This window comes from Mus musculus, chromosome 12 (assembly GCF_000001635.26).
Source record: "Mus musculus strain C57BL/6J chromosome 12, GRCm38.p6 C57BL/6J".
Taxonomy (NCBI): Eukaryota; Metazoa; Chordata; class Mammalia; order Rodentia; family Muridae; genus Mus; species Mus musculus.
The window spans coordinates 111678105-111702767 of NC_000078.6; the positions used below are offsets into that span (position 1 = coordinate 111678105).

Here is a 24663-nt window from a genome sequence, read left to right on the forward strand (position 1 = left end):
GGAAGTGCTACGGCCGCCGTGGAGCCACGTGTGGAGCCGGGAGCCGGTTTATGCTGCGTGAGTTTCCGAGCTGGGAGCGGCGCTCCGGGCTTGCTGGCAGGTCCCGTGCTGTTCGGCGGGAGGCCAGCCTTCCCTGCCGTCGGGAGCCCTCCGTGGAGACTCTGGGCAAGGGGCTACGGGGATTCCGGGCTCGGAGGTGGCTTCTCTCCCCTGCTGTGCACGCTATCAGAGGCTGCCGCCTTCACACTAGGGGATTCTGGTTCTTCATGTGTGGGAATCCTTGGGCTCCTGTCGCTGTGCACTCTCTTGTGTACTCCGAGAATAGAGACCTCCAGAAGGGCTCCATATGTTAGGCTAGAGTGCAGCTCTGTTGGGTTGGCTAAGCAAGTCCGCTAACCCTGCTCAGAACCCAGGCCCCACAGACCTCTCTGTCCAGACCACAGATCTTCATCCTGCCTCCTGGTCCTCTGACCTCACGTCCACACACCACTTCTCCAGGTCCCTGACCCTTGGCAAACGTTAACACCATGAGTTTCGTGGCATACGAGGAGCTGATCAAGGAAGGCGACACAGCCATCCTGTCACTGGGGCACGGCTCGATGGTAGCAGTGCGTGTGCAGCGTGGGGCACAGACCCAGACCCGGCATGGCGTCCTGAGGCACTCGGTGGACCTCATTGGCCGCCCATTTGGCTCCAAGGTGATTTGCAGCAGAGGCGGCTGGGTGTATGTGCTGCACCCCACTCCTGAGCTCTGGACAGTGAACCTGCCCCACCGCACGCAGATCCTCTACTCCACCGACATTGCCTTGATCACCATGATGCTGGAGCTGCGTCCCGGTTCTGTGGTCTGTGAATCAGGTGAGCTCCTCTGGTATGAGCTCAGATAAGACGGTTTGCAGCCGATCCTTCCTGCAGTTGTGCGCTGAACTACTTGGTTCTTCTAGCTTTTATTTAGCAACTCCGCTTGCAAGGGAGGGTGTGGCTGCAGGGAGTGAAGCCAGAAGCAGTACTAGCTGCTGTCATCGAAATGGCAGCTGATGGGAGCTAACCTGGGTTGGAGAAGAAAGAGGAGGAGGTGCCCTATGAGGTCGGAGCTGGGATTGCTTGATGCTGGCCAAGGTGCTGACTGCTTTTTTTCTAGGCCAGCTGCCCCTTCCTGGAGGGAGGCTGGATACTCCAGAGCTCATTGCAGAGAGAAGTCTGTCCCACACTTACAGCCAGGCCCTTCCCTAGTTCCATCGAAGATTAGCACTGTCACTGATACGAGGCCAGGTGGTAGCTAGAAGGGTCTGAGCTAGCTGTCTCTCACATGCCCACCCTTAGGTACTGAGGCCACTGGATGCAGCAATCTAGGCATACACCTCTGCCAAGAATGACCCCGGGGATCAGATGGCTAGATCCTTGGTGGTGTGTTTCTTGTGGGCTAAGAGGCTGAGGTCCAGAGTCACAAGAGTTCCCATTCTCCCGGTTGTTGCTGGCTTTCTATTCTTTCCCTCTGAAGCGAGAGAGCGGATAGCAGGTCAGCTCTGACAGCTCTCCTTTTGTACCTTGCATTAGGGGATATGCTATCCTGTCTCAGGCCTTTGCCCTGTTTCGGGCAACACAATCCTGTGCTCCCATGTGGTACCCGGTCCCTTCTCCGCCCTCTGAAAGACAGGACAGGCAGGAGGTTGGAACCAGTGCTTTGGTGAGGAACCTTGCTGGAAGTGGTCACCAAGCCTGGGTACTTGGAGCTGTGGAGGGAGCAGCTATAAGGATGAGTAGAAGAAGCCAGGCAGTGGTGGTGCAAACCTTTAATCCCAGCACTTGAGAGGCAGAGACAGGCGGATTTCCTGGTCTACAGAGTGAGTTCCAGGACAGCCAGGGCTACACAGAGAGACCCTGTCTCGAAAAACCAAAAAAAAAAAAAAAAAAAAAAAGAAAAGAAAAGAAAAAAAGAAGAAGGATGAGTGGTGACAGAGCTAGCCCTGGTCCTGGAGTCCATGACGTCAGGTGAGGAGGGGTAGCCCTCCCTCTAAGGAAGAGCTGAGCTGAGGTTTGCTTTTTTTCTTTTTCAAGTCAGGGTTTGTCTGTGTAGCCCTGGCTGTCCTGGAACTCACTCTGTAGATCAGGCTGGCCTCGAACTCAGAGATCCACCTGCCTTTACCTCACCTCCCAAGTGCTGGGATTAAAGGCGTGCGCCACCCCTGCCTGGAAAGTCTGTTTTTGACAGACTGATGACATTGTGAGAAGGGTGGTGCAGTTGGCTTTCTATTATGGAGATGGATTTAGCAGAGCTGGTGTTGTGGAGAGGATTGAGTCAAGGAGCTAATGGGGGAAGTAAGATAGACAACTGAGGCAAGACCCATGGGCTCACTGCAGTGTAGACGGGATTAGGTCCCAGGATAGTGTAGGCCCAGCATTAGCTCTGCCCAGACTCACCCTCCACCCCCATGTCTGCCCCACTGAGTCTGTGCTTCCCGTTTGTTCTGTGTGTGCTGAGTAGGGCTGCCCTGTCCTTGCCTGTGCCAGTACTACACAGCCCATCAACTCCAGCCCCCGCACCCCAAACCCAAGACTGAGGCTGCCAAGAACAGAACACGCAGCTCATGATATGACACCGTCTCTGCCCTCATATGTCTCCTGGAGAGGAGGAGCTGTTGATGGGTGGGCATGGCCCTCAAGGGTCCCCTCAACCCCTCTTGTTTCTCCTGCCAGGCACGGGCAGTGGTTCTGTATCCCACGCAATCATCCGCAGCGTTGCCCCCACTGGCCACCTACACACAGTAGAGTTCCACCAGCAACGGGCGGACAAGGCCCGGGAGGAATTCCAGGAGCATCGGCTGAGCCAGTGGGTGACTGTGCACACCCAGGATGTGTGCTGCAGTGGCTTCGGTGTGGTCCACGTGGCTGACGCTGTCTTCTTGGATATCCCATCACCCTGGGAAGCTGTGGGCCATGCCTGGGATGCCCTCAAGGTTGAAGGTGCGTCAGTGGTGTTGGTTAGGGTGCAGGTAGGGGGCTGAGCTGCTGGGTCATCTGGAACCCAGGAAAACCCGTGTACCCGAGGGCCACACCACAGTAATGGTCACATCAGGGTTCCTTTTGGCTCACAGCGAGGACTGGCTCAGGCTGGCTGGAGACCAGGGTCAGAGAAGATGGGTCCCATTCTCCAGCCAAGATGGGAACTCACTGGGGCCCTGGGGCCCTGACAGCTGCATCCAAGTGCAGGCAGGATTTGCATGATAGAACGGGCCAGGATCCAAGCTGGAGATTATAGGCAATCCCCTACCCCCAGCCATTTCCTGCAGACTCCCAGCACCCATGCTGCAGAGCCAGGGACCCTTTTAGGGAAGATGCTGAGGGTAGAGGCGGGGTGATGGGAAAGCCAGGAGAAGGTCGGCCGCGAGCCAGAAAAGCCGCTGCTGAGGCCTGGGGATTTCGCCTTTTCTGGAGAAGAAACAGGCTTGGCAACCAGGGCTGCTCTCCACCCCACTCTGTACCAAGGGCGGGGGAGGCTCTGACAGGCAGGAGCCCAGGCTCTCTAGCTGCCTCAGGTCCTGTGCAGACCTCTGTGTCCCTGCTGTCTGCTGAGGTGGCCTAAGGGGAAGCCTGGAGGTCTCCACCTGAAGTTCCCTGATGCAGGGTCAGTCCAGCCTTGGTAAGGGCCAAGCCAGGCAGGGGCGCCTCCTTACAAAGTAGTCAGAGGCACCTCTGCCTTGTTTTGGTCCCATGACCCATGTCTGCCTCTCCTGGGCTCTTCCCCAGATCTTCATTCTCTGGGTCCTTCAGTGTGAGGTGTTTTTCTGTTTTGTTTTGTTTTGTTTTTTTTTGTAGGCTTGGTGTTTTGTAACACGCTCTATCTCTAGTGGCCTCTGGCAAGGAGTATATGGTGTGATTTGCTGTTTAGTGACAGCGGACTCTATCCTGTCTCATCCCTGTGTCAGGGAGCGCTCTGGGTCCCAGGCCTAGGGACTTGTGTACACACTGCATCTCTGCCGTGGCTTGCTCATGGGCACTTTCATAGTTTGGGGGCAGGCTGAGTAAAGCCTGTAAGCTGCCCCCGTGGGAGGCAGCAGGGAGGAGCTCCAAATGTGCTTGCTGTAGGCTCCTCCTGTTCCCAAGAGCCAACGACAGCCTCTAATTTTCTGTGACAGCAGCAACCCACACACCGCCCCATGTTGCCCTATTGTTAGAGCTATTCTTGGGACTGGCTCTGACAGCCCTGACCCCCCCACCCCCCAGCCCTCCACTGCCTCCTACAAGGCAGGATGATGATGCCTACTGGCAGGGAGACCTGGGCATCTCAGTCTTGGGCCTCGCTACTGACCCGGACTTCTGCCCAAGGGTGGCCCAGCAGGTAGGGCAAAAATGTATAGCTTCCCGAGGCCCTTGCATTGCGACTTGGTCTGAGGGCTTACAGTCTGCAGTCAGTCTTGAGCCAGCCTCAGGTCCAGGGTGGGTTGTGGATGCCACTACACTACCCTCTGACCCCTGTCTTGCTCCTGCAGGTGGGCGTTTCTGCTCCTTCTCTCCGTGCATTGAGCAGGTGCAGCGGACATGCCAGGCGCTGGCAGCCCATGGCTTCACAGAGCTTAGCACCCTGGAGGTACTGCCACAGGTCTACAATGTGCGCACTGTCAGTCTGCCCTTGCCCGACCTGGGGGCCAACAACTTAGAGACCAACATGGGCTCTGATGCCAGCCCCTTCCGTAGTGGCACACCCATGAAGGAGACTGTGGGCCACACTGGCTACCTGACTTTTGCCACTAAAACCCCAGGCTAGCAGGCCTCCAAATGAACAGCACAGGCAAGCAGGCAGGGAGGCCAGAGGCTGCCTTATATGGTCAGCCACTGCCCTCGTGGCTTGTGTTTAGAAAGAGATGGGGGCGGGGTGGGGCAGGGGCCTCCTGGGTGGCTGAGGGGGGTGAGTAGGCTGGCCCTGCTCAGCTGGGAGGCATTCCTGTCTTCTGAGAGGGAAGTCTCCACTTCATCACTGCTCAGCGCAAGCTCTGTCCTGGCTCTTTGTTGTCAACATGAGTCTTTCCTCTCCATAGTCCTTCCTGGGTTTTGAGACTAAATGGTAAAAGTTGAGGGCGTCGGAAGCTTTGGGCACTGCCTATAGCCTGGGCTGACCTACGGGAGCGTGGGTTGTCCCATCCCTGGCGCAAGTCTCCAGGCCCTGGTGCTCCAGAGCTTAGCCAGAAGCTGTGGTTGAGCTAAATTAACCAGAAAGCCCAGCCCTGCCCTCCTCTCCCTATACTTCCCTAAGGCTGATGGAGGGACCAGGCTGGCCCAGGAACAAAGGAGGTGATGATAATCAATAATCATGTGCTGCACAGGCCACGTGTGTGTCAGCACGACCGTGTGTGTGTGTGTGTGTGTGTGTGTGTGTGTGTGTGTGTGTGTGTGTGTGTGTGTGTGTGTGTGTGTGTGGAGTTCCTGGTGTGCTGGTGTGCTGTCATCTGGGGTTAGGCATCATCCTGAGGGATAGAACACAGCAGGATTGGTCCCTGCTTCCGTGACCTTCCAGTCCTTGTTGGAGCTGGGGTCAAAGCGGATCATAGAGGAGCCTGTGCATGGGCTAAGAGCCTGGCTGTGGACTTGCCACATGTGTCACCTTGGCCTGGTGTCCATTCTCGGTATGTGGCTAGCTTCAAGGGAGTTTCAGTGCTCGGTGCTCAGATCATCTTGGTGTGAGGCTGCCAGTCAGCTGCTGCTGCTGCGTGGAAGCAGCCATCGCGAGACTCACCAGTGTCCTACTGTCATATGTCATACCCGAGGGCACCCAAAGGATAATAAATATTTTCCCCACTGTGCTTATTGTCTTGTTCCCACAAGGGCTGTCCTTCAGCAGTGGCCCAGGCCCGCTGCTCCACACGTGCCTTCCTGACTTCTGTCCTTTTCTCTCTGCCCTCAGTAGGTACTATGGCGTTTCTGACCTCTAGAACAACACCACAGGACTCTTCACAAAGGCATGTCCTGGGCTCCTTCCCACATTCCTATGAGAACCTAACTTGAGTTCCTGGGGTTGGCTTCCCAGGCTGTCTGTTCTCAGTGTAATGGCAACTGGAGGTCCTAGAGGTCGTGTGCCCTCAGAGCTGTTCCGGCTCCCTAGGACCACCAACCCTGTTCCAGGGCTTACCCTCCCTCCAGGACTTGCTCTCAGCTCTAACATGCCTAGCCTAAAGGACTGAGGTGAGGCCCCACGCATGTGCAACATAGAGTGGGTGCCTTCAGTACCAGGACCTGCAAAGGGTTGTAAGTGGATGATCTGGGCACCCTGCTACCTGGCCTGGCCTGAGCAATCCTGGCTCTCTGTCCTTGGGGAAGGGCTTCTGGCCAACAGGTAAAGGTCAAGGGACAGCATTACTGTGGGACAGAGCTTGCTCAGTTGTGGGACACACGGGCCGTATAGCCAGGAAGGCCCAGGTTATGTCTTCCATATGGGTCTCACTGGCTAGATGTCCTGCAGAAGGGACCCTGGCCAAGTCTGGAAAAAAAACAATCTACTTACTGTCCCTTGGGATAACCAAATTCTAGCTTTCATAGTCTCAGCCTTGGAGAGTCTATCCAACCCTAGTTTACCTCTAAGTCCAACCACAGCTGGAGGGCCACCTGGCCCTGGACTTACCTGCAAGCCTTTGTGTCTCTACAGCTCTGCTCAAATCATCCTCCTTATTCTTTTTTTTTTTTTTTTAATATTCATCTATTCCATGTGAGTACTCAATAGCTGTCTTCAGACACACCAGAAGAGGGCTTCAGATCTTATTACAGATGGTTGTGAGCCACCATATGGTTGCTGGGAATTGAACTCAGGACCTCTGGCAGAGCAGCCAGTGCTCTTAACCGCTGAGCCACCTCTCCAGCCCCATCCTCTTTATTCGTTCACTCCTTCATTAGTTAGTTTTTGAGGTGGGGTATTCTCTGTGTAGTCCTGACTGACCAGGAACTTGATCTATAAAACTGGCTAGCCTTAAAAAAAAAAAAAAGCTAGCCGAGCAGTGATGGCCCACGCCTTTAATCCCAGCACTAGGGAGGCAGAAGCAGGTGGATTTCTGAGTTCGAGGCCAGCCTGGTCTACAGAGTGAGTTCCAGGACAGCCAGGGCTACACAGAGAAACCCTGTTTCGAAAAACCAAAACTCTGGCTAGCCTTGAACTCAGATCTGCTGTCTGCCTGGCTAAACCATCTCCTCTTGACTGCTTTCCCAGACTGCTGCCCACTCTCAGACAGGAGCCTTCAGCTCAGCCATCCTCTGTACCCTGCACTGATCTGCTGAGGGTTAGTTACCTCAGCAGGAGCCCCCAGGGCAAAGGAGAGGCTAGGTCCCCAGGTCCTTCAGACTGAGCCTGGCTCCTAAAGTAGCCCTGAAGCCATGGTTGTTGAGTTCAGTTAACTGATCCTGGGTGCACCTGACTCAGAGGCTCGGGACTCATCATGGGGCAAGATCCTGGAAACTCCCCTTCCAGCCTGACTCCTGTCACTGGCCCTCAGTTTTCCCTTAGATATTTTCCTGGGTCACAACCTGCATTGTGACCAGGACAGCAGCACACCTCTCAGCCTCCTTGGCAAGAGTCTGCTCTGCAGCGCCAAGCCCCGGGAAGCCCTGAATGCACCTCTAGGTGCAGACCCTGGTTCACCTGCTGGAAGGCTCCTGGGCCAGGGTGATCAGCTTCCTCAGACAGACTTCCTCCGAGCCGCCTGTGAGCTGTGCCCAGGCCTCAAAATATGCTGCCCTGTGTTTGAGGGTTTTCCAGCAAGGGCATTGGGATCTAGTATTGTGTCTCTGGGTGAAGAATGGGTAGTACAAGGGTGGCTAGGGACACCTCTGCCTCTTACATTGTCTAGGTCTCTTGGAACTTGACCTTGAAGCTGTGTCCTCTTCTCCCCTCCTGACCATTGCACAGTTGCCTCTTTCTGCCTCAGCCTAGCCTTCATCCTGGGACAGGCAGGCTGCCAGGGACTCCAGCAACAGGGAGAAAGAAGTGCTTCCGGCCCACTGCTGGAAATGCCACCCAGGTGGAGAAAGAAGACTCACTTAGCTTTTACACCGGAAGCCACAGGGGTGGGCTGGTGAACGTCCTGTGGACTTACGGCCAGCCTAGGATGCTCTTGCTAGGTCAGTTGAATAAGACTCCTTAGGGAGGGTAGGGGCCTCCTTCAGACCTGAGCGCATGAGGCCATAGGAATGTCTGGGAAATGTTAGTGCCCAGTGCTCCCAGCTCTCACCTCCATTGGTGAGGAGCCTTACTTCCACTGCTAGCCTGGTTTGAACCAGACACACAGTGTGAGAGACATGAACAGCAGAGAAAAGCAGGGGATTAAACTCTTATATAGGTCCCAAGGAAGGGACCTCAGGTTTATAGACTTGACCTTCTGGGTAGCAGAGCTTGGGTGGTAACTCGCCCGTAGGAGTGTAGGGGTGGGATGAGCCCAGTCTCTGGATATGCCACTCAGGTTGGTGGTGAGTCACCTCCCTGTGGGGATGAGACAGTGACAGCCTCGTGGCCTACTGAGAGTGTGTCATGTCAGTGGTTGGGACAGTCAGCTTACAGAATGCCACTGTGACTACTGCCACCTTCTCCCAGAAGCCGTCCTTTGGGGTGGGAGGGAGTGGCTGACAAGATGGCTCAGTAGGTAAAGGCAGGCTCTTGCCACCAAACTTGACCAGACTTGAGTCTCTGGAACCCACATGGTGGACAGAGAGAACTCCATCTGACTTACACACGTGCACCATGGGACATGAGCACATCCCTGCCCCTCCATGTGTGTGTGCGCGTGCGTGTGTGCATACATGAGTGAAAGCCAGAGAGTGCCTGAGTCATCTCCCAGGACTGGGATTCTACACACATGTCACCGTTCCTGCCAGCTTTGCATTGGTTCTAAGCATTCAGCTTGAGTCCTTGTGCTTAAGAGGCATGCTTTAGCAGCTGAGCAAGCCATCCCCCTAGCTCAGCTCCCTTTTCTGCCTGTTCCAGGATCTGAGGCCAGAATCTGGGTTCTGACTCTGGTCCATCCGATAAATATCCTTTGTGCTCTAGGCCATAAAACAGCCTTTGCAGGCACCCGAATGGCCTTTGCACTCCAGGTACTGACAGCTTGTGCGCACGTATGGGGGCACTTGAATCTTCAGGACTGTGGAAGATTTGCAGTTAGTTTTCTAGAAAATGAAGGCGTTTGCCTTGGTTTCTTGTGGTTTGAAGCTGACCAGAAGTCCTACCTGGCCTGGGTCTGAGCACACAGCCTCTCTTTTGACCTTTCCAATTTCCCAGGTAGGTATACATACCCACTAGCTGCTGCCTTAGACATGCTGGGTAACATGTGACATCACACACACACACACACAAAGGACTAAACAGCGGTCAGACCTTCTCTTGCAAGGCTCAGGGTAGAGCTGAGCCAATGTCAGCCTGCTGCCGCTGGCTGCCTCTCCTGCTCCTGGGACGTGTGCCAGCATCACGAGCTTAGGTACAGTAGGTCCCAGCCCAGCTGTGCTGGTGCTGGCCAAGCCTTTAGTCTCATTGTGTCCATAGACACCCCCCCCCAGTCACTGGTTGAAGCGTACCCCATGGCTGGCCTAGACAGATCTGGGGAATGAGAGAAGGAACAGCAGATCTGGGGAGAAAGAGGAGCAAGCCCTTGCTGCTCTTTCTTTGCCCTGCTGTGTGTCTTAAGTGAGCCTAGCCCGTGGGCTCTGCATGGGGGTCATCAGCAAATATGGCCCTGTCCATGCAGAGCAGCCTGGCCAGCCTGCTTTGAGTCTTTTGCCAGGACGAGGGCGTTTCAAAGTCAGGCTGCCTCCAAGGCGGGATCTTCAGCGGGAGGGAATAACTTGGCTCCCACCAGGCTGAGAATAGCTCAGAATTGGGTCACGCTCACCGAGCACTCCGGTCACAGCCTCCAGCCTTTGACAATAATCAGCTTTTTCCCCCCGACATCTGTCCCTTCAAAGAGGGGGGAGGCAGGCTTGGGCACATTTTTAGAAGAATGTGAGGGGATGGGAGAGGAAGCTGTTTTTCCATGGACAAGCCTCCCTCCTCTGACCACCCCCCACTCCCACCGCCATGCTGGCCACTTCAAACCTTCCTGCCCATCCTTAGCTCCATTCCTAGGACACCCCCCACCCCCAGACTCCTGCTCAAACCAAAGCAGCCTTGTACCCCTCACGGCTGAAGATAAGGATTCTCTATCCTGGAGATATCCTAGACCTGTCTGCCCCTCCCCCAGCCCACACTCTCAACAGCCCAGCCTTTTGTGTCATGAGAGTCAGGTGGTACCTGCTGTTGTCCTCTTCTGTGGATGACATAGTGACTGTGCAGCTTTTCCTTAAGGACTTTGGGGTGTAAGTTTCTCGGATCCCAGTGAACTTCACTGAGGCAGCCCCTTGTCCTATTCTGCCCAACATGAACTTCAGAAATTCTTTACCTAGCTTTACCCAAGCGTGTTTCTGTAAGACTCCAGTAGGTTTCCCCTGGCTGCACTGTGGCCCCGGCCCTCCATAGCCTCATTGACATTGCCCACACATCCAGATACCTCTGCCTACCTACTCTCATGTGCCATGTACAAGTGTCAGGCTGCGCCGGGCGTGGTGGCACACACCTTTAATTCCAGCACTTGGGAGGCAGAGGCAGGTGAATTTCTGAGTTCGAGGCCAGCCTGATCTACAGAGTGAGTTCCAGGACAGCCAGGGCTATACAGAGAAACCCTGTCTCGAAAAACCAAAACAAACAAGCAAACAAACAAGTGTCAGGCTGCATGGTCAGTTTCCAGGATCTTGCCCCTTGATGAGTCCTAAGCACCTCAGCTAGAGCCTTATGTTCTGAGCCTCCTTGATCTAGGAACAAAGGTGACCTCAGACCTACAGCAATGTCTTTCGCCATTTGGACTGATGTCCTAAGAGAACAGGTCTGTACCTTTAAGTTGAGCTCCGTCTCTCCTGGCTTTGGCAGTACCAAGGTGTGCACTCACAGTAGGACTTTACACCAGATCCTCCTGGGCCCAGGACATCCACCTGCTTAGCTGACCCAATCTATGCTTACAGAGGGACAGCTTCCCGCTTCCTCTCCAGACACGGCTAGGAGGCTGTGTGCTCCAGCAGTGTCCATTCCAAGAAACTATTGACCAGTCGGATTCAGTCAGGTTGCCTGTGTGTGTGTGTGTGTGTGTGTGTGTGTGTGTGTGTGTGTGTGTACATTTGTGTATGGTTGTGTGTGGAAGTCAAAGGATGGTCTGTGAGGACTGGCTCTCTCCTCCCACTGTGTGGGTCTTAGAGACTGACTCAGGCTGCCAGGTTTGGTTGCAAGTGTCTACCTGCTAAGCAATTTCATTGGCTCCAAAAAAATATTAGCGTGAGAAATCTTGGTTCCCTCCGTGGTTTAGCTGCAGGGAAACTCATATCCCATTGCTGTCCATCTACTGGAAGTATACAGTGTTTTACCCCATCTATTATGTCCTATCTTTCCTGGGTCTTGCCCTTCCGGAGTAGCCTCGGGAGCGGGTATAGTCACAGGACTTTGGAAGCCAGGTCCATACTTCCACTTGGGCGTGCTGCCAATACCTAGTTCATCCTGGCCTATCCCTGTGAGAGGTGCCGCCTGAACCGATGTGCCCCTCCTGCACAAGTGTTTGCTTCTGAGAGCTTCTTAGGTCACAGGGTGAATCTCACGCCAGGCAGCAGGAAAAGCCACAGCCTCGTTCACTGTTGGCATGAAGCATCCACCGAAGTACTCACATGTCCCACCCAGAAACCCTCTGCCAGGCCCAGGAACCCACACCAGCTCTACTAACTAACCATCAGAAGGCTTAAGCCTGGCAGCCTCTGTGGAAAGACCTGGAATTCCTCAAACGAGCTTTCCTAGTCTGTGTTTCTCCAGACAGTAAGCAGTTATTAACTTATGAGAGACCCATTGCTCCTGAGGCTGTTGTCACTCAGAACTGCTTGGTCGTTCAGTCTGGAGAGAAGCACCTTGGAGCCCCTCAGACACTTCTCAGGATTGCTATCTGCTGCTGGCTCCATCTTGCAAAGGCACTGGGGACCCTGTAGAGAGCCTGCATGCTCTGCCATGCAAGGACCTCATAGTCCCAAGGTGAACAAACCAGCTGGTCTTTTGCTTGGGTTTTTGAGACAGAGCCTTAGCCAGAGACGTGTTGGTGCACACCTTTAAACTCAGCACCCAGGAGGCAGACACGGATGGATTCAAGGCCAGCCTAGTCTACAGAGTTCCAGGATAGCCATGGAGAAAACTTTGTCTCAAAAAAGTCAAACCTAGAGGGGTCTGGTATATCTCAGACCCTCAGGACTCTGCCTCCCAAATAATATTCTCCACCATGTTGTGTCCACGTGCTTTCTTTCATAAGGCATCTACCGGGAAACTTGAAATTAATTGTTTTGTTTTGTTTTGCCTCTGCCTCCTAATCGCTGGGATTAAAGGTGTGCGCCACAGCTGCCACCGCCGCTGCCCAACCTGAAGTAGATTGATTCCTGAGTGTTGAAAGCCAACTTTCTCAGGGTGCTTATGGTGTTTGTGGGAGGATATAGTGGCTGAGGGTTGCCTCAGAATAACCTGGGTGCAGGGTGACATGGGGGTTGGTAGAGACATAGCAAGCCAGGCCCTGACCTGATGCTGGGCAGGTCTGGGAAGGCAAGAGCAGCTCCTTAGGCGCTTCCCTCCCCTGTGGCTCCTGTGTGGTAATCACTCCCAGCAATCCCTGCTCCAAGCCTCACTCTCATCAGGAGTCCCTCTAGTTGGTGAACTCCAGGATCTCCAGTCCTTCATCACTGGGACCACAGCAAAGCTTGGGGTGGCCCTGTCCCCAGCACAGGTCACCATGTTCATCCATCTTCCTCTCCTCCAAGTAAGTCAGGATCAAACATCAAAGCATCCTAGCCTTGCAGAGTAGAGCCTGCAGAAGGGACCTGGAGCTACCCTTCACCCACATTGGCCTCTCTGGTCAATGCTGGAGGCTCTGGTCCCTCTTAGAACCTCTGTGGCCCATCTGCCAACTTCAGGTCTGGTCTGTCCCTCCTGAAAGAATGTGTTTATGTGGGGGGGCTCCCTATGGAGACTAGACTGGCTGGAACCTACAGTCTTCTCTGCCTCTGAGCACTGAATGCAGGCAAGAGCTGTGCCCTGCCAGAAGCCCACTTTCTGCATTCTGATTTGTGCACTGGGGAACTCTCCCATCCCCTGCCTTTCTCTGAGCATCCTGACCAGCCCGTGTACCTGTCAGACTAATTTGGCACTTGGCAGTCTCTCTCAACCCCACTTTAAGGCATCTATGCAGCCACATCCTGTTTCAGTGTTGTGTTTGCCCAGAGTGAGGGTGTCAATGGGGTCACGGGGAAGCAGGAATGTGGTGAGATTTCTGAAGACTGTGTGCAGTTACCACAGGAAGTAGTACTGTGCAAGGAGCCAACCCCTGGTGGGAAGCAAGGGCCTGGCAGCCTGCTGGGTCAGCCTCTTGTCACACTGATCACTGGCCACTCTGAGCTACAGCACACACACACACACACACACACACACACACACACACACACACACACACACACACACGGGGTAAATAAGCATCCTCCCCCAATCTGGCTTCTTCAGAAAGCCTGGGCCTGCTGAGGTCCTGGCCTTGCTGAGGAATGCAGGCACCCATTGTGGGTGGTAGGGCCAGCTGTGGGGTGGAGACAGTGGGGGCGACAGAGGCTCGTTGCTAAGTTACAGGAGCAGTGGACATTCAGGGCACTAGGCAACAAGGAAGGGGACGGACATTTGGGGAGGGAGATGGAGCACCAGTGTCTCCTTGTCCCTGCCTTCCTGCTTCTGCTATGGATTCTGCAGGAAATCAGGCAACTGGCTGTGGGCCCTTCAATGCTAAATGTGGCCACTGGCCAGCCCCTCACCAGGACTCTTGCAGCCTGTCTGGGGGTGACCAACTTGCCCTACCCACTACCTCGACTTCTGCCTTTGTGTCTAGCCACTCTGGACTTTCTCGTGCACTCCTGCGTCTGCACCCTCAGAGAGGGGAGCATGGAGGACACCCTGAGTCCAGGATCTGACCTGTGTGTGGGCCCATGCCTCCATCAGGCCTTCCACAGGGGCTCCCTGTTGTGCATGGTTATCCTTTTTTTGTTTTGGTTTGGTTTGGTTTTGGGTTTTTTTGAGACAGGTTTTCTCTGTATAGATCTGGCTGTCTTGGAACTCACTTTGTAGACCAGGCTGGCCTTAAACTCAGAAATCTGCCTGCCTCTGCCTCCCGAGTGCTGGGATTAAAGGCGTACGCCACTACGCCAGGCTGTGCATGGTTATCCTTAGAAACAAGCAACCGCCACACCCTGCACCCTGCAAAATGACTGCCCCAGCTGGGATTGTTGACTGTTACTCCTGGAAGGGCAGCGAGAATCAGGAGCCCCTTATCTGAGTAGCCATCTGCCTTAATTGGCCTCAGGAGCGGCTTTAGTATATAGATCAGGGACGCGGGAGAGGGCCTCCTTGCTCCTGCTGGGAAAGGCTTTCCAGTTACACCCTGTTGGGAGAGGAGCGCTCACATCCCTGTAAGGGGCCCTCACCCGTGTTCTGTAAGGAAGCCGATAAACTTCGTGGTTCCCTAGAGTGAACTTTGGCAGAGTCGTGGCGTGATTTGTCTGTCATTAGGACCGAAAGAGAAGGGGACGATGTTGAGTCTCTCCTCGGGAAGGAATTTCAGCAACAGCCCTACCTGACTGAGCCCAGAAGCCCAGACCAAGGCAGCCCCAATACTCCTGGCTCCTGCTGGCTCCTGCCTGAGACAAAGGTGTAGGGCGCTGTTATGGTCTGTGCCTCACCTCATCCTGTGGCTGTCTGGCTGTCATCCCTGCCTATGGCAGTTTCTGAGTTTCTAGGTCTGGTCACCAGACCTTTACCATGGAAGCTCCACCAAGACCCTGCAAGGCCCCAGCCCACAAAACACACACCCTCAGAGCTACCAGGCTCTGCCCTGGGATATCAGGTCTCAAAGTCCCCCGCCCCCTCATCCTGTCTCTTTAGAAAGTGCCTGCATGTTCCATCTGGGGCTGGGGTGTAATGGGCACCCAATGCATGTACCGTAGCGCCTGGCGGGCTCTATCCATTGAAGTGTATTCTGGGGGACACCCCTTCCCTGATATATGTGAACAGCTCTTGCTACTTCCTTGTCCCTGTTGTTGTGGCCATCCTGAGCTGGCCCCTAGCCCGGGTCTTCTGTGAAGCCCCAGAGAAGGTTTTGCCTGTGGACAGTGTAGAAGCAGTGATGTTGAAAATGGCAGTTCCTCTCAGCTTTAGGCTGCTGGGCCCATATATAACTCTGAGTCCTCTTCCGGGTAAACGGGTAAACGCAGGAGTTCCCCGATTGTGCTCCTAGGGATCCTTGAGAACTGCACAAGGAAACCCCAAAGGCCCGACTCTCCTGCCACTCAGACATGCGCACACCACAGGTATGCGTCAGTGCTCCAGGGCCGGAGCTCTGGTTTCTGGGTCACTGCCCAAGAGCCCACTCTGGCCAGGAGACAAGTTGCCCCAATAACCTCAGGCTCGCCCCCTAAGTACCCCTGGAGTTTTCCTGTTTGTACTGATGGACAGATAGCTGCACGAGTGCCCTGACCAGGCCTCTGGCCTAGCCTGGCCTCTGGGTGGAGCCTACACCAGCAGGTGCTGTTACTTGATCAGGAGCAGCCTAGGGGATGGGGTGCTATCTGCCCCTCCCCCACTTGGTGAACTTAACAGAGAGGAAGCCTGGGCCCCTCCAAGGCTGAGCTGGGGCCTTGCAGGGTCTCTCCTAGACCAGGAGCTGAGGACAAAGCGGCAGCTGCCAGCGGGGTGGGGTGGGGGCCCACAGCCTTTGTGCTTGTGGGGCCCCTCCTGGTGACCTCACCATCTACCAGAGAAGGGCCCTTTCTTCCCAAAGGCAGCCCTTGGGAATCCGCCTGGGGACAAAGCCGCTGCCAAGTGGGGGACCAGCGAGTGGCTGGCCCTCCTCATGGCATAAATTAAGGGGGGGTAGAGGAGGGCAGTTGCAGCTGGCGCCTGTGAAGGGCACACATCCCCCCACTCCCACAGAGCAGAGGGATACTACCCACCCTCCATTCATCTGCGCATCCTGTTCAGAGCCGGCTCCTGGGTGCTAGCCAGGCACAAGGGCTGGACAGTGATGATGGTTTTTTTTGGGGGGGCTCTCAGGTTTGGGGAGAACTGGGACTTGTGGGTCACAGCTGCCATCCAGACTTGAGCAGATTGGAGAGAGCCTGTCACATGACCATGAGGAGCTACGGCAACTTGGGGCCACACGCAGTCCTCTGGGGGTTGCGGGAAGTCGTCAGAAAAATGTTTGCTTTTCTGTGTGTAGTGTCCAGTGACACCACTGTCCTTCACATGAGGCCAAGGGTTTCCTGTCTCCAGGGCGCTTCACAAAGCTCCCTCACAACTTGCTGGCCCTCAGCCCTGTCTGCCGCACTCTGCTGAAGACCCCACGGGATGGGGGGGGGGGGGAACAGACAGCATGTAGGACTTGCCGGGTTCCAGAAATCATCCTACCACCCTGAGCTGAGCCCAGGTCTGGGACCCGAGCACACTGAGTCAGAGAGTGGAAGTCAAGGGCGTGAAGGGCCCTGTCTAGTGAGCAGGAAGCTCCCATCGTGCTGACATCCTCGTGGGGGTGGGGTGGGGAGTGGGGGTTGGGGAAGGATGCTGCATTCACCCAGAACTACCCAAAGCCCTGAGATGAGATTTCTGGGGATGGAAAATTTATAAAGATCTTTCAAACCATTGCGCCTAATGTCACCCCGAGGCAAGGGCGTGTGCAGCAAACTGGACCTTCCCAAATGCCCACTGTACACCCCACTCGTGGACAAAGAAAGGGAGTCAGTCTCACAGGTCTATCCTGGCCAGGAGAAGGCCAAGGCTTCCAGGACACTGGGCTCCCAAAGGTCAGGGGCACAGAGTTCTCCAGGGGCCCCAGAGGCCCTGTGCCCCCCCCCCCCAGCAGATCGAGGAGTGGGGGTGGGGTGTAAGTAGGCCAGCACTTTGTTCTGCGTTGCTATGGTGCCATCGCCTGCCTGTGCAAGCTTCCTTCTGGGCCTGTTCCCAGGACACCTCGAGCTAGTCCCCACTACAGCCCTCCCCAGCCCCTGTCCAGCCCCAGCCCGTCCTCAGTCAGGGCTGCTCCCAGGCTCCAAGCCCCTCATTATCCTTAGTCTTCCCCATCCCTGCCTTGATACACACATACGCAAGCACACACATGTGCTTAGACCTAAATACAAGCACATCCATAATGCGTGTTTACATGTCTGCACACTGTCATGAACTCACACATGTGCTCACATGCGTATGTGCACATTACACACAGCCACACACAGGTTGCTCGGTGAGGCACCAGGTCCCCAGGGCCTTAGGCTCCTCAGATGGCCCTGAAGATCGGAGCTCCAGCCTCCAGAGATCTAGGCACTATGGCACTGTTCAGACCAGAGAGCAAGGTGCTCAGGGGCCTTGGCCAGGTTTCATCTTGACCTTACCCATCTGCCTGCTGGAGGCTTAGCTGGGGGGGACAGGAGGGTAGGATCCAGGATATAGGACATGAGGCCTAAATGGGACAGGGAATTGGGGCTTGAGTAGAACAAGAACTTGCTAGTGATCCTTGAGCCTCAGGATCACTGGGGGCAAAGTGGGCCAGCCCCTCTCCTCCTCTTCTTCCTCCATCCTACCACATTTTCTCATCGCACTCCACACTCCTGGCTCTCTGGCCACTACCGCTTTTCTTCCTCCATTCATTCATGGAACAGAACCCCCAGTAGGCAGGGCAGGTTCCATGGCCCCCGGACAGAATGGAGCTGCCTAGCTTCAGGAAAGTCAAGTCATGCAGGCCCAGAGACCAACACTGAGGGTGGCTGTTTGGGGAGGGTGTGTTCTGAAGGCTTCTTTCAGGGAGTGACATTTGGTTTAGGTTATAAAGATGACTACAATCTACAAGGGAGGGAGCAGCCAGAGTTTAGAATCCGGAACAGCCTGTGGGGGCAGGGGTAGCACAGATCTGCCCTTTCTGCCCCACACCCAGTGTTGCACCTACCACCCTGATGACATTGGGATCACACGGGGACACGTGGAGCGTGGGCCAGGCAGAGCCAGGACTGAAGACCATCCCTGTCTGGTCAAGTTAAGAGTCTTAGGCTAAGTTAAAAGCTGCCAGATTTGCAGGGCCCGTGCTAGCTTACAATTGTTCATGGTGGGCAGCCACCAGAAGGCCAACTGGAGCACCATCTACCACCGGACACCGAGTGCTGCTCAGGTGGGACCACAACCACCTGTCCCCATCAGCTGGGACAGGTGCACGCAGTGGGGGAGACATAGGCCTGACAGCTGCACCAGTTGGCTAGGCCCTGACCATTTTGGGTGGCTTATGCGCAGAAAAGGAAAAAAAAATTGGCCTTGAGTGCCTCCTGGTGGCCACATGTGAAGAACCAAGAAGGGCTGAGGAATTGTGAAGGAGCTGGAGGTGCTCTGAAGTCAAGGGCTCTAAGCTCTAACCCGTGAACTAACTGGTCAGTAGACTGGATGTGGCCAGGACTGTCTGGAGTCCCCTCTGCACAGCCTGGCAAGGCCAGGCTAGCTCTGTGGGCACCTAGCAATGGAGGTTTTAGAGGACACAGCTGAAACCAGGGAGGAGCCCCGTGTAGTCCCTCCCTGGCATAGAGCTAGGCCTCTTCCACTGCCACTTAGAGGCACCTCCTTGGGGCTCCCGCTCTGTGACTGAGTGAATGCCTACAACAAAAGTCACCTGACTACCTGGGGACAGAATCCTGTAGTCTTTCCATTCAGGGCCACAGAGCCTGTCAGAGCGGCAGAGTGGGTTCAAGGCCACGCTAGCCATAGCAAGACCCTGCCCCAGACACAAAATTACAGGTTGCTTATGTGCTCAGGCATAAAAAGCCAGTTCCCATCTTAGCTATGAGGAAATTATGTGTGGTGAAGAGGCTACCTGGGCTGCCACCTTACATGATCTGAGTCTAGGGTGCTGCCCCTGGAAGCCCCTAGCTACCGACAAGGACCTCATTAGTTTTCAAAGATTTTTTGTTTGCTGGACAGTGGTGTGCATGCCTTTAATCCCAGCACTCAGGAGTCAGTGGCAGGCGGATCTCTTGAGTTCAAGGCCAGCTCTGATCAACCAAGCAGGTTCCTTTATTTTTATTTTAACTGTATGGGTATTTTACCTGCTTATAGAAGAGGGTGGTAGATTCCTTAGAACTGGACTTACAGATAGTTGTAAACTGTCTTGTGACTGCCGGGAATCAAATCTGTATCTGGAAAAATCACCAGTGCTCTTATCTTCCCCCCCCCCCCCTGAGACATTGCTCCAGCCCCACACCCTCATGGCCCATTCTTGGGAAATGACAAGATGCCCCTTGGCGTGCCTGTGCCTACAGTCTGAAGTCCAGGGATCCAGCTCTGCAGATTCTTAATGAGCCTGGAGGCTTTTTGCACTGGCTGTTCTCATCGCCTGCTTGTCCCTGCCGAGGCTCTCACATGGCCCTGGCCTTAGGTCCCTTCCAGTAACCATGTCAGTTCTGGGATGTCTGCTTTTTCTTTGGTCAGGAGTAAGAGTCAAAAGATGACCTTCCGTGGACGGATGGAAACTGCAGTATCAGAAGAAAAAGGGGACCATGCATCCGAGCACAAGGGGCACTGGGAGCCTGCTCAGCCAGCTGATAGACAGGATAGACCAGGACTGGGCTCAGGCTGCAGAGAAGTAGAGTGCTTGGCTCTCTGGGCTCACGTGCCATGAGAATTCTTGCACCTTAAGCACACACCCAAACCCAGCTTATGTGACCTCATCCCATGACTAACTTTTCCTGTCGTCAGGCAGGCCAAACCCCACAACTGCACTTTAGTCCCTAAGGCCAGCCTCCTTGCTGTCTGCCTGTCTATCTCAGTCCTGCTCTGCCTCTTCTGTTGGTCCTATCTTCCTGGCCCCACACATGGGGACAGTTAGGACAGTGTTCTGTCCTAAAACACCCACATTCTCGCACTGGTCATCCAGAGTCCACCTTTGACCCAGGCCCTTCTAGCTTTTGATTTGTACCTCTGAGATCTCCCAGGCTCTGAGAAGTAAGCCTTGCTCTGAGCTTCCCATGGCTGTTCCCACTGGAATGCCTCCCTCTCTGGGGGATTTTTGTTAAGGAAGTGTCCCTAAAGTAGCCTTCACTGCCTTCCCTGTAAAGGTTGCCCCTTTCCCCTTTCTCCTGGTACGTTTGTGGCATCAAGGTTGGGAAGTCAGGACCTGTGTCTGCCTTCTTAGAGTACCTGCCTCACTGCTCTGACACAGCACTTCATGCCTGCAAGCATCACAGGGTTTTGATTAGCTGCGTCCTTGGGACAAAGGGGAAAGGACAAACCTTCTTATGTCCTCAAGGTCTAAGGTGACTCATCCAGGCAGGATGCTGCAACTGAGCTGCCTGTAGGCACTTGATGGCCTTTCCAACTCACTCTCAAGTCAGAAGCCACCTCCTCCAGGGCTTCCTATGACCAGATAACAATCTCTCCATTCTCCACCTTACCTCAGAGGCGGCCAGAGCCAGCTTCTGCGCCTGTGAGACAGCTGCTCTAGGTCAGGCCTGAGTTGGCAAAAGGATGCCTGGAACCCACTGGGGGCAGATGGCTCTCGGTGACACTTTCAATCTGCCATCTGGATCTTGGGCACCTTGCTGTATGGATGTTTGCTGGACATATTCCCTACCCTAGGCCTGGCCAGGAAGATGAGGAGGAGACACAGAAAGCCACGGTATGTACCCCGCAGGCCCTCTCTGCTTCTCATTTGCCACAATGGCCTGAAGCAGGATGACAAATGAGGGAAATTAGGAGCATAAGAAGGGAGAGGAACCCCTCACCCCCCACTACAGAGTGGATTGAAGCCTCTTGCTAGTTGAAATCAAGAATTCTTGGCCAGAGATGGGCAATAGTGGCTCATGCCTTTAATCCCAGCACTCAGAGGCAGAGGCAGGTCAGTTTCAAGAGTTTGAGGCCAGCCTGGTCCACAGATCAAGTTCCAGGACAGCCAGGGCTACAAAGAAACCCTGTCTTGAAAAACCAAAAAAAAAAAAAAAAAAAAAAAAAAAAAGAATGGATGGATGGATGAATGAATTCTAACAAACAAGAACATTTGCCATGAAAACAATATTCTCTATTTAGGGCTATTTTCAGATAAGAATATTAAAACAGGGGCCGGGGCTACAGCTTGGTTGAGAGAGAGGACCAAGGCCTGGAGACTGTGTTCCTAGTTCAGATGGGCCTTGGTATATGCATGTATGCACTCATAAGCACTTATGTGTGCACAATTCGGCAAGTTGCATTAACAATGAACAGTGCTTAAGGTCCGGCCCGAGGGTTATGACCTTGGGTTAGCAAGTCTACTTCCTTCTTTGATAGTTTCTAGGACTCTCAGAAACAAGACCGCAAACCCCTGTATACAGTAGAAATACCAACTTCTCTCCCAAGCCCTTGGCCTAGGTTTTTACCTTATCTGCTGTAATCCCTCCATGCAGGGACCGCTCTGATCACATTTACTGAGAAAAGTGGTTCCTTAGCAACCTCCTGAGATGTAACTAAAGAAGCCACTAAAATTGTGCTTAAGTGAGACTCTCTTGAGAAGCCCACACCCACGCTTGGATGTGTCTTATGTATTCCCTGAGGTCCTCTCTGTTAACCACAATGTCTAAAACTTTGTCAAACTTTCCTTTCTGATAGATTCCAGCTCTGCTTCATTCTGTCCTAAAGCTCCCTTCTGTTCAGAACTCCCACTTCGCTGGGCATGGTGCCACACACCCTTAATCCCAACAATCCAGAGACCGAGGCAGGCAGATCTCTGAATTTGAGGCCAGCCTGATCTACAGAAAGAGAATTCCAGGACAGCCAAGACTACGCCAACATGGAAAACCACAACCCAGAAAGAATCCCTGGGTCACCCGCGTGAGCTGCTGCAGGCAGCAGTGTGTCTTCAGCTGCAGCCCTGCCTCTGACCCGCTAGGTCATGACTTCTCAACCTCTGCTCTCTCCTGGCCAATCTGGTCCTGAAGCTGAGCCCAGGCCTCTCTGCCTGCACCTTTCCCAGCCTAGTTCAGCCAGGACTGTCTTTTAGACTTCACCTATTCATCCACTGAGCTCCAGCTGAGCAGAGTTGGGGCTCGGCAGACACAGTCTGGGGATACTTCAGCCATAGGGCCTCTTCCCTCAGCTCACATCCTCAGGGAAGGGGCTGGGTGGGAGTGGCATGCTCAGGGAATGGCAGATGGAGAGGAACAAAGGTGGGCAGGAGGGTGGGAGACCTGCACTACCACAGGAGAGGTTGTGAGGGCCATTGTCCCTAAGATTGACATTGCCTCTCTACTTTATGGATATAACCATCTAACAACGCATTAGTGATGTGTAGCCCCAGACACCAGAGAGGAAAAGCCCACCCCTGAGCACTTCAGAACCACTACAAGGCAGCTGGGCATGGAGGCACATACTTTCAACCCCAGCACTTGGGAGACAGACGTAGGTGGATCTCTTGAGTTCCAGGCCAGCCTGGTCTACAGAGCAAGTTCCAGGCCAGCCTGGTCTACAGAGCAAGTTCCGGGCCAGCCTGGTCTACAGAGCAAGTTCCAGGACAGCCAGGGCTACATGGAGGCCCTGTCTCAAAATACCAAAATAGAAACAGAACCACACAAGGAGAACAGAATGGACATCTGTCTTGTGAGTGGGACCTGATGGGTGCAGGGGAAAAGGGTGAGTCTGAGGCTCAAGCTCTGGAGGGTGGAGCCTCGGTCACAGTAGGGGCAGGCCCTAACCAGGTGCTAAGCATCTGCAGAAAGCTCTCCGCCCCTCATCTGTGTTCTCAGAAGCCAGTTCACACACCCATAAGGTCATGTCCCTCCTGCCCACCCCCAGGAAAGTTCTGGATTAGTCATGGCTGACCCCTCCTTCCTGGTGGAAACTCCAGGACCTGAAGTGACAACCAGCTATGTACGTACATACATCCACCCACAAGGCAGACACACGAGGCTGAGGCTCTCTGCAGCTGTGGGTGGAATCTGGAATCTGGATTTCTGAGGAAGACAGCCTCCTCAGGGCTGAGCTGTCTGCTGCAGGCCCGTGGGATGGTGGGGGTGGGAAGTAGGGTGGCTTCCTGAGCTCAGGGCTCACGTATCACTGGCCTCGGGCACCCGGGTAGAGCAGGGATAGTTTAGCCTGGGATCCTATTTGGTTGTGTGCCCCTCCCCCTTTGTAATAATGCACCTGGCCATCCATCTCAGTCACCTGCACCTGCTGCACGAACACACACCCAGACTAAACAATGCACCTAGCAACTTCAGAACCCCTCCACCCCTGCCCTCCATTGAGCGACACACAATCCAGTCTTTGGACAATAGTGTTTAAATGACCCTGGTAACAATGAAATTTAGAAAGATTTATTTCAGTGCATTCAGGTATTGATCCGATTATTAATAATAGGCCTGATCTAGCCCGAACTGGTTTTGGGTGGGTGGTTGTGGAACAAGGCAAACTATCCTGGGTTGGCAGGATGGGGCACACCTTTAATCCCAGTGCCTGGGATGCAGGACAGGTGGATCTCTGCAAGTTTGAGGCCAGCCTGATCTATATAATGTCTAAGGACAAAAAAGTCTTTCAATAAACACTTAGGAAGATCCCCTAGTTGCCATTTTATACTTATGGATGGCTGAACATACATATGATTAAAAGTAGATGCATTATGGGAAGGAACGTAAGCAATAGGCAAAATGAACATATATGGCCCCCATCTATCAATTACAATAGAGAACCACCCAGGGGTTAGAGAAATGCCTCAGCATTTAAGAGCTGATAGCACACCCTCATGCATGCAGGCAAACACATGCACACGGAACAGAGCCAGCCAAATGACATCTATTTTTTTTGGGGGGGGGAGGAAAGGGTTTATTCAGCTTACACTTCCACATTGCTGTTCATCACCAAAGGAAGTCAGGACTGGAACTCAAGCAGGTCAGAAAGCAGGAGCTGATGCAGAGGCCATGGAGGGATGTTCCTTACTGGCTTGCTTCCCCTGGCTTGCTCAGTCTGCTCTCTTAGAGAATCCAAGACTACCAGCCCAGGGACGGCACCACCCACAATGGGCCCTCCCCTCTTGATCACTAATTGAGAAAATGCCTTACAGCTGGATCTCATGGAGGCATTTCCTCAACTGAAGCTCCTTTCTCTGTGATAACTCCAGCTGTGTCAAGTTGACACAAAACTAGCCAGTGCAGAAGTATATACTGAAAAGGTAAAACCTGGGCTGCTGTGTGGCTAATAGTAGAACAGTCGCTTACTGTGTAGGAATGGTTCGGTCATCACCCTAAAATTGGCAAATGAAACTGCCAGGGGTGTCCCGCCCCCAGCTCTCCTGTTTCAAATGGCATCTCTTAATAATCACCTCCCTAACTTAGACCCTATAGAAAGGTCCCAACCATACTCAGGACCCTTGAGCACCTCACTCCTGTGGCCACTGTCAACCTTGGCAGTTTAGCTTGCTATAATCTGCATGTTGTTTTATTCCAAATAAAGTTGGCTTGCTTCTTCCACAAATGCATGTAAGTCTTTATTTTCAACTTTTTGTTTGTTCTTTCCAGACAGGGTATCTCTGTGTAGCTCTGGATGTCCTGGAACTTGCTCTGTAG

The 24663-nt window shown here is 53.9% G+C and overlaps 1 protein-coding gene and 1 long non-coding RNA gene across 4 annotated transcripts, besides 1 other annotated feature; both read left to right on the forward strand.

Moving 5' to 3' along the window:
• Window positions 1-5798, forward strand: Trmt61a (tRNA methyltransferase 61A). Of its 3 annotated transcripts, none has more exons than NM_001099792.1 (4): window positions 1-196; window positions 499-858; window positions 2698-2964; window positions 4491-5798. In NM_001099792.1, exons 2-4 carry the CDS (start codon window positions 528-530, stop codon window positions 4763-4765), a joined length of 873 nt encoding a protein of 290 aa, NP_001093262.1. In that variant the 5' UTR covers window positions 1-196; window positions 499-527; the 3' UTR covers window positions 4766-5798. The 3 variants fall into 3 exon arrangements, with proteins under 3 accessions (NP_001093262.1, NP_001093263.1, NP_796348.2); NM_001099793.1 differs by having other exon boundaries at window positions 1-57; NM_177374.4 differs by having other exon boundaries at window positions 1-858.
• Window positions 13867-17395: an enhancer, noted in NCBI's record as "VISTA enhancer mm1606". NCBI's record gives its function as "enhancer in: neural tube[6/6] | hindbrain (rhombencephalon)[6/6] | midbrain (mesencephalon)[6/6] | forebrain[6/6]" and the evidence as "EXISTENCE:transgenic organism evidence [ECO:0001131][PMID:17130149]".
• On the forward strand, window positions 16648-24571 carry Gm51961. Its single transcript, XR_003950154.1, has 2 exons — window positions 16648-20753; window positions 21716-24571. It is a non-coding gene; the product is annotated as a predicted gene, 51961 (long non-coding RNA).
• The last annotated feature ends 92 nt before the right edge of the window (window positions 24572-24663 follow it).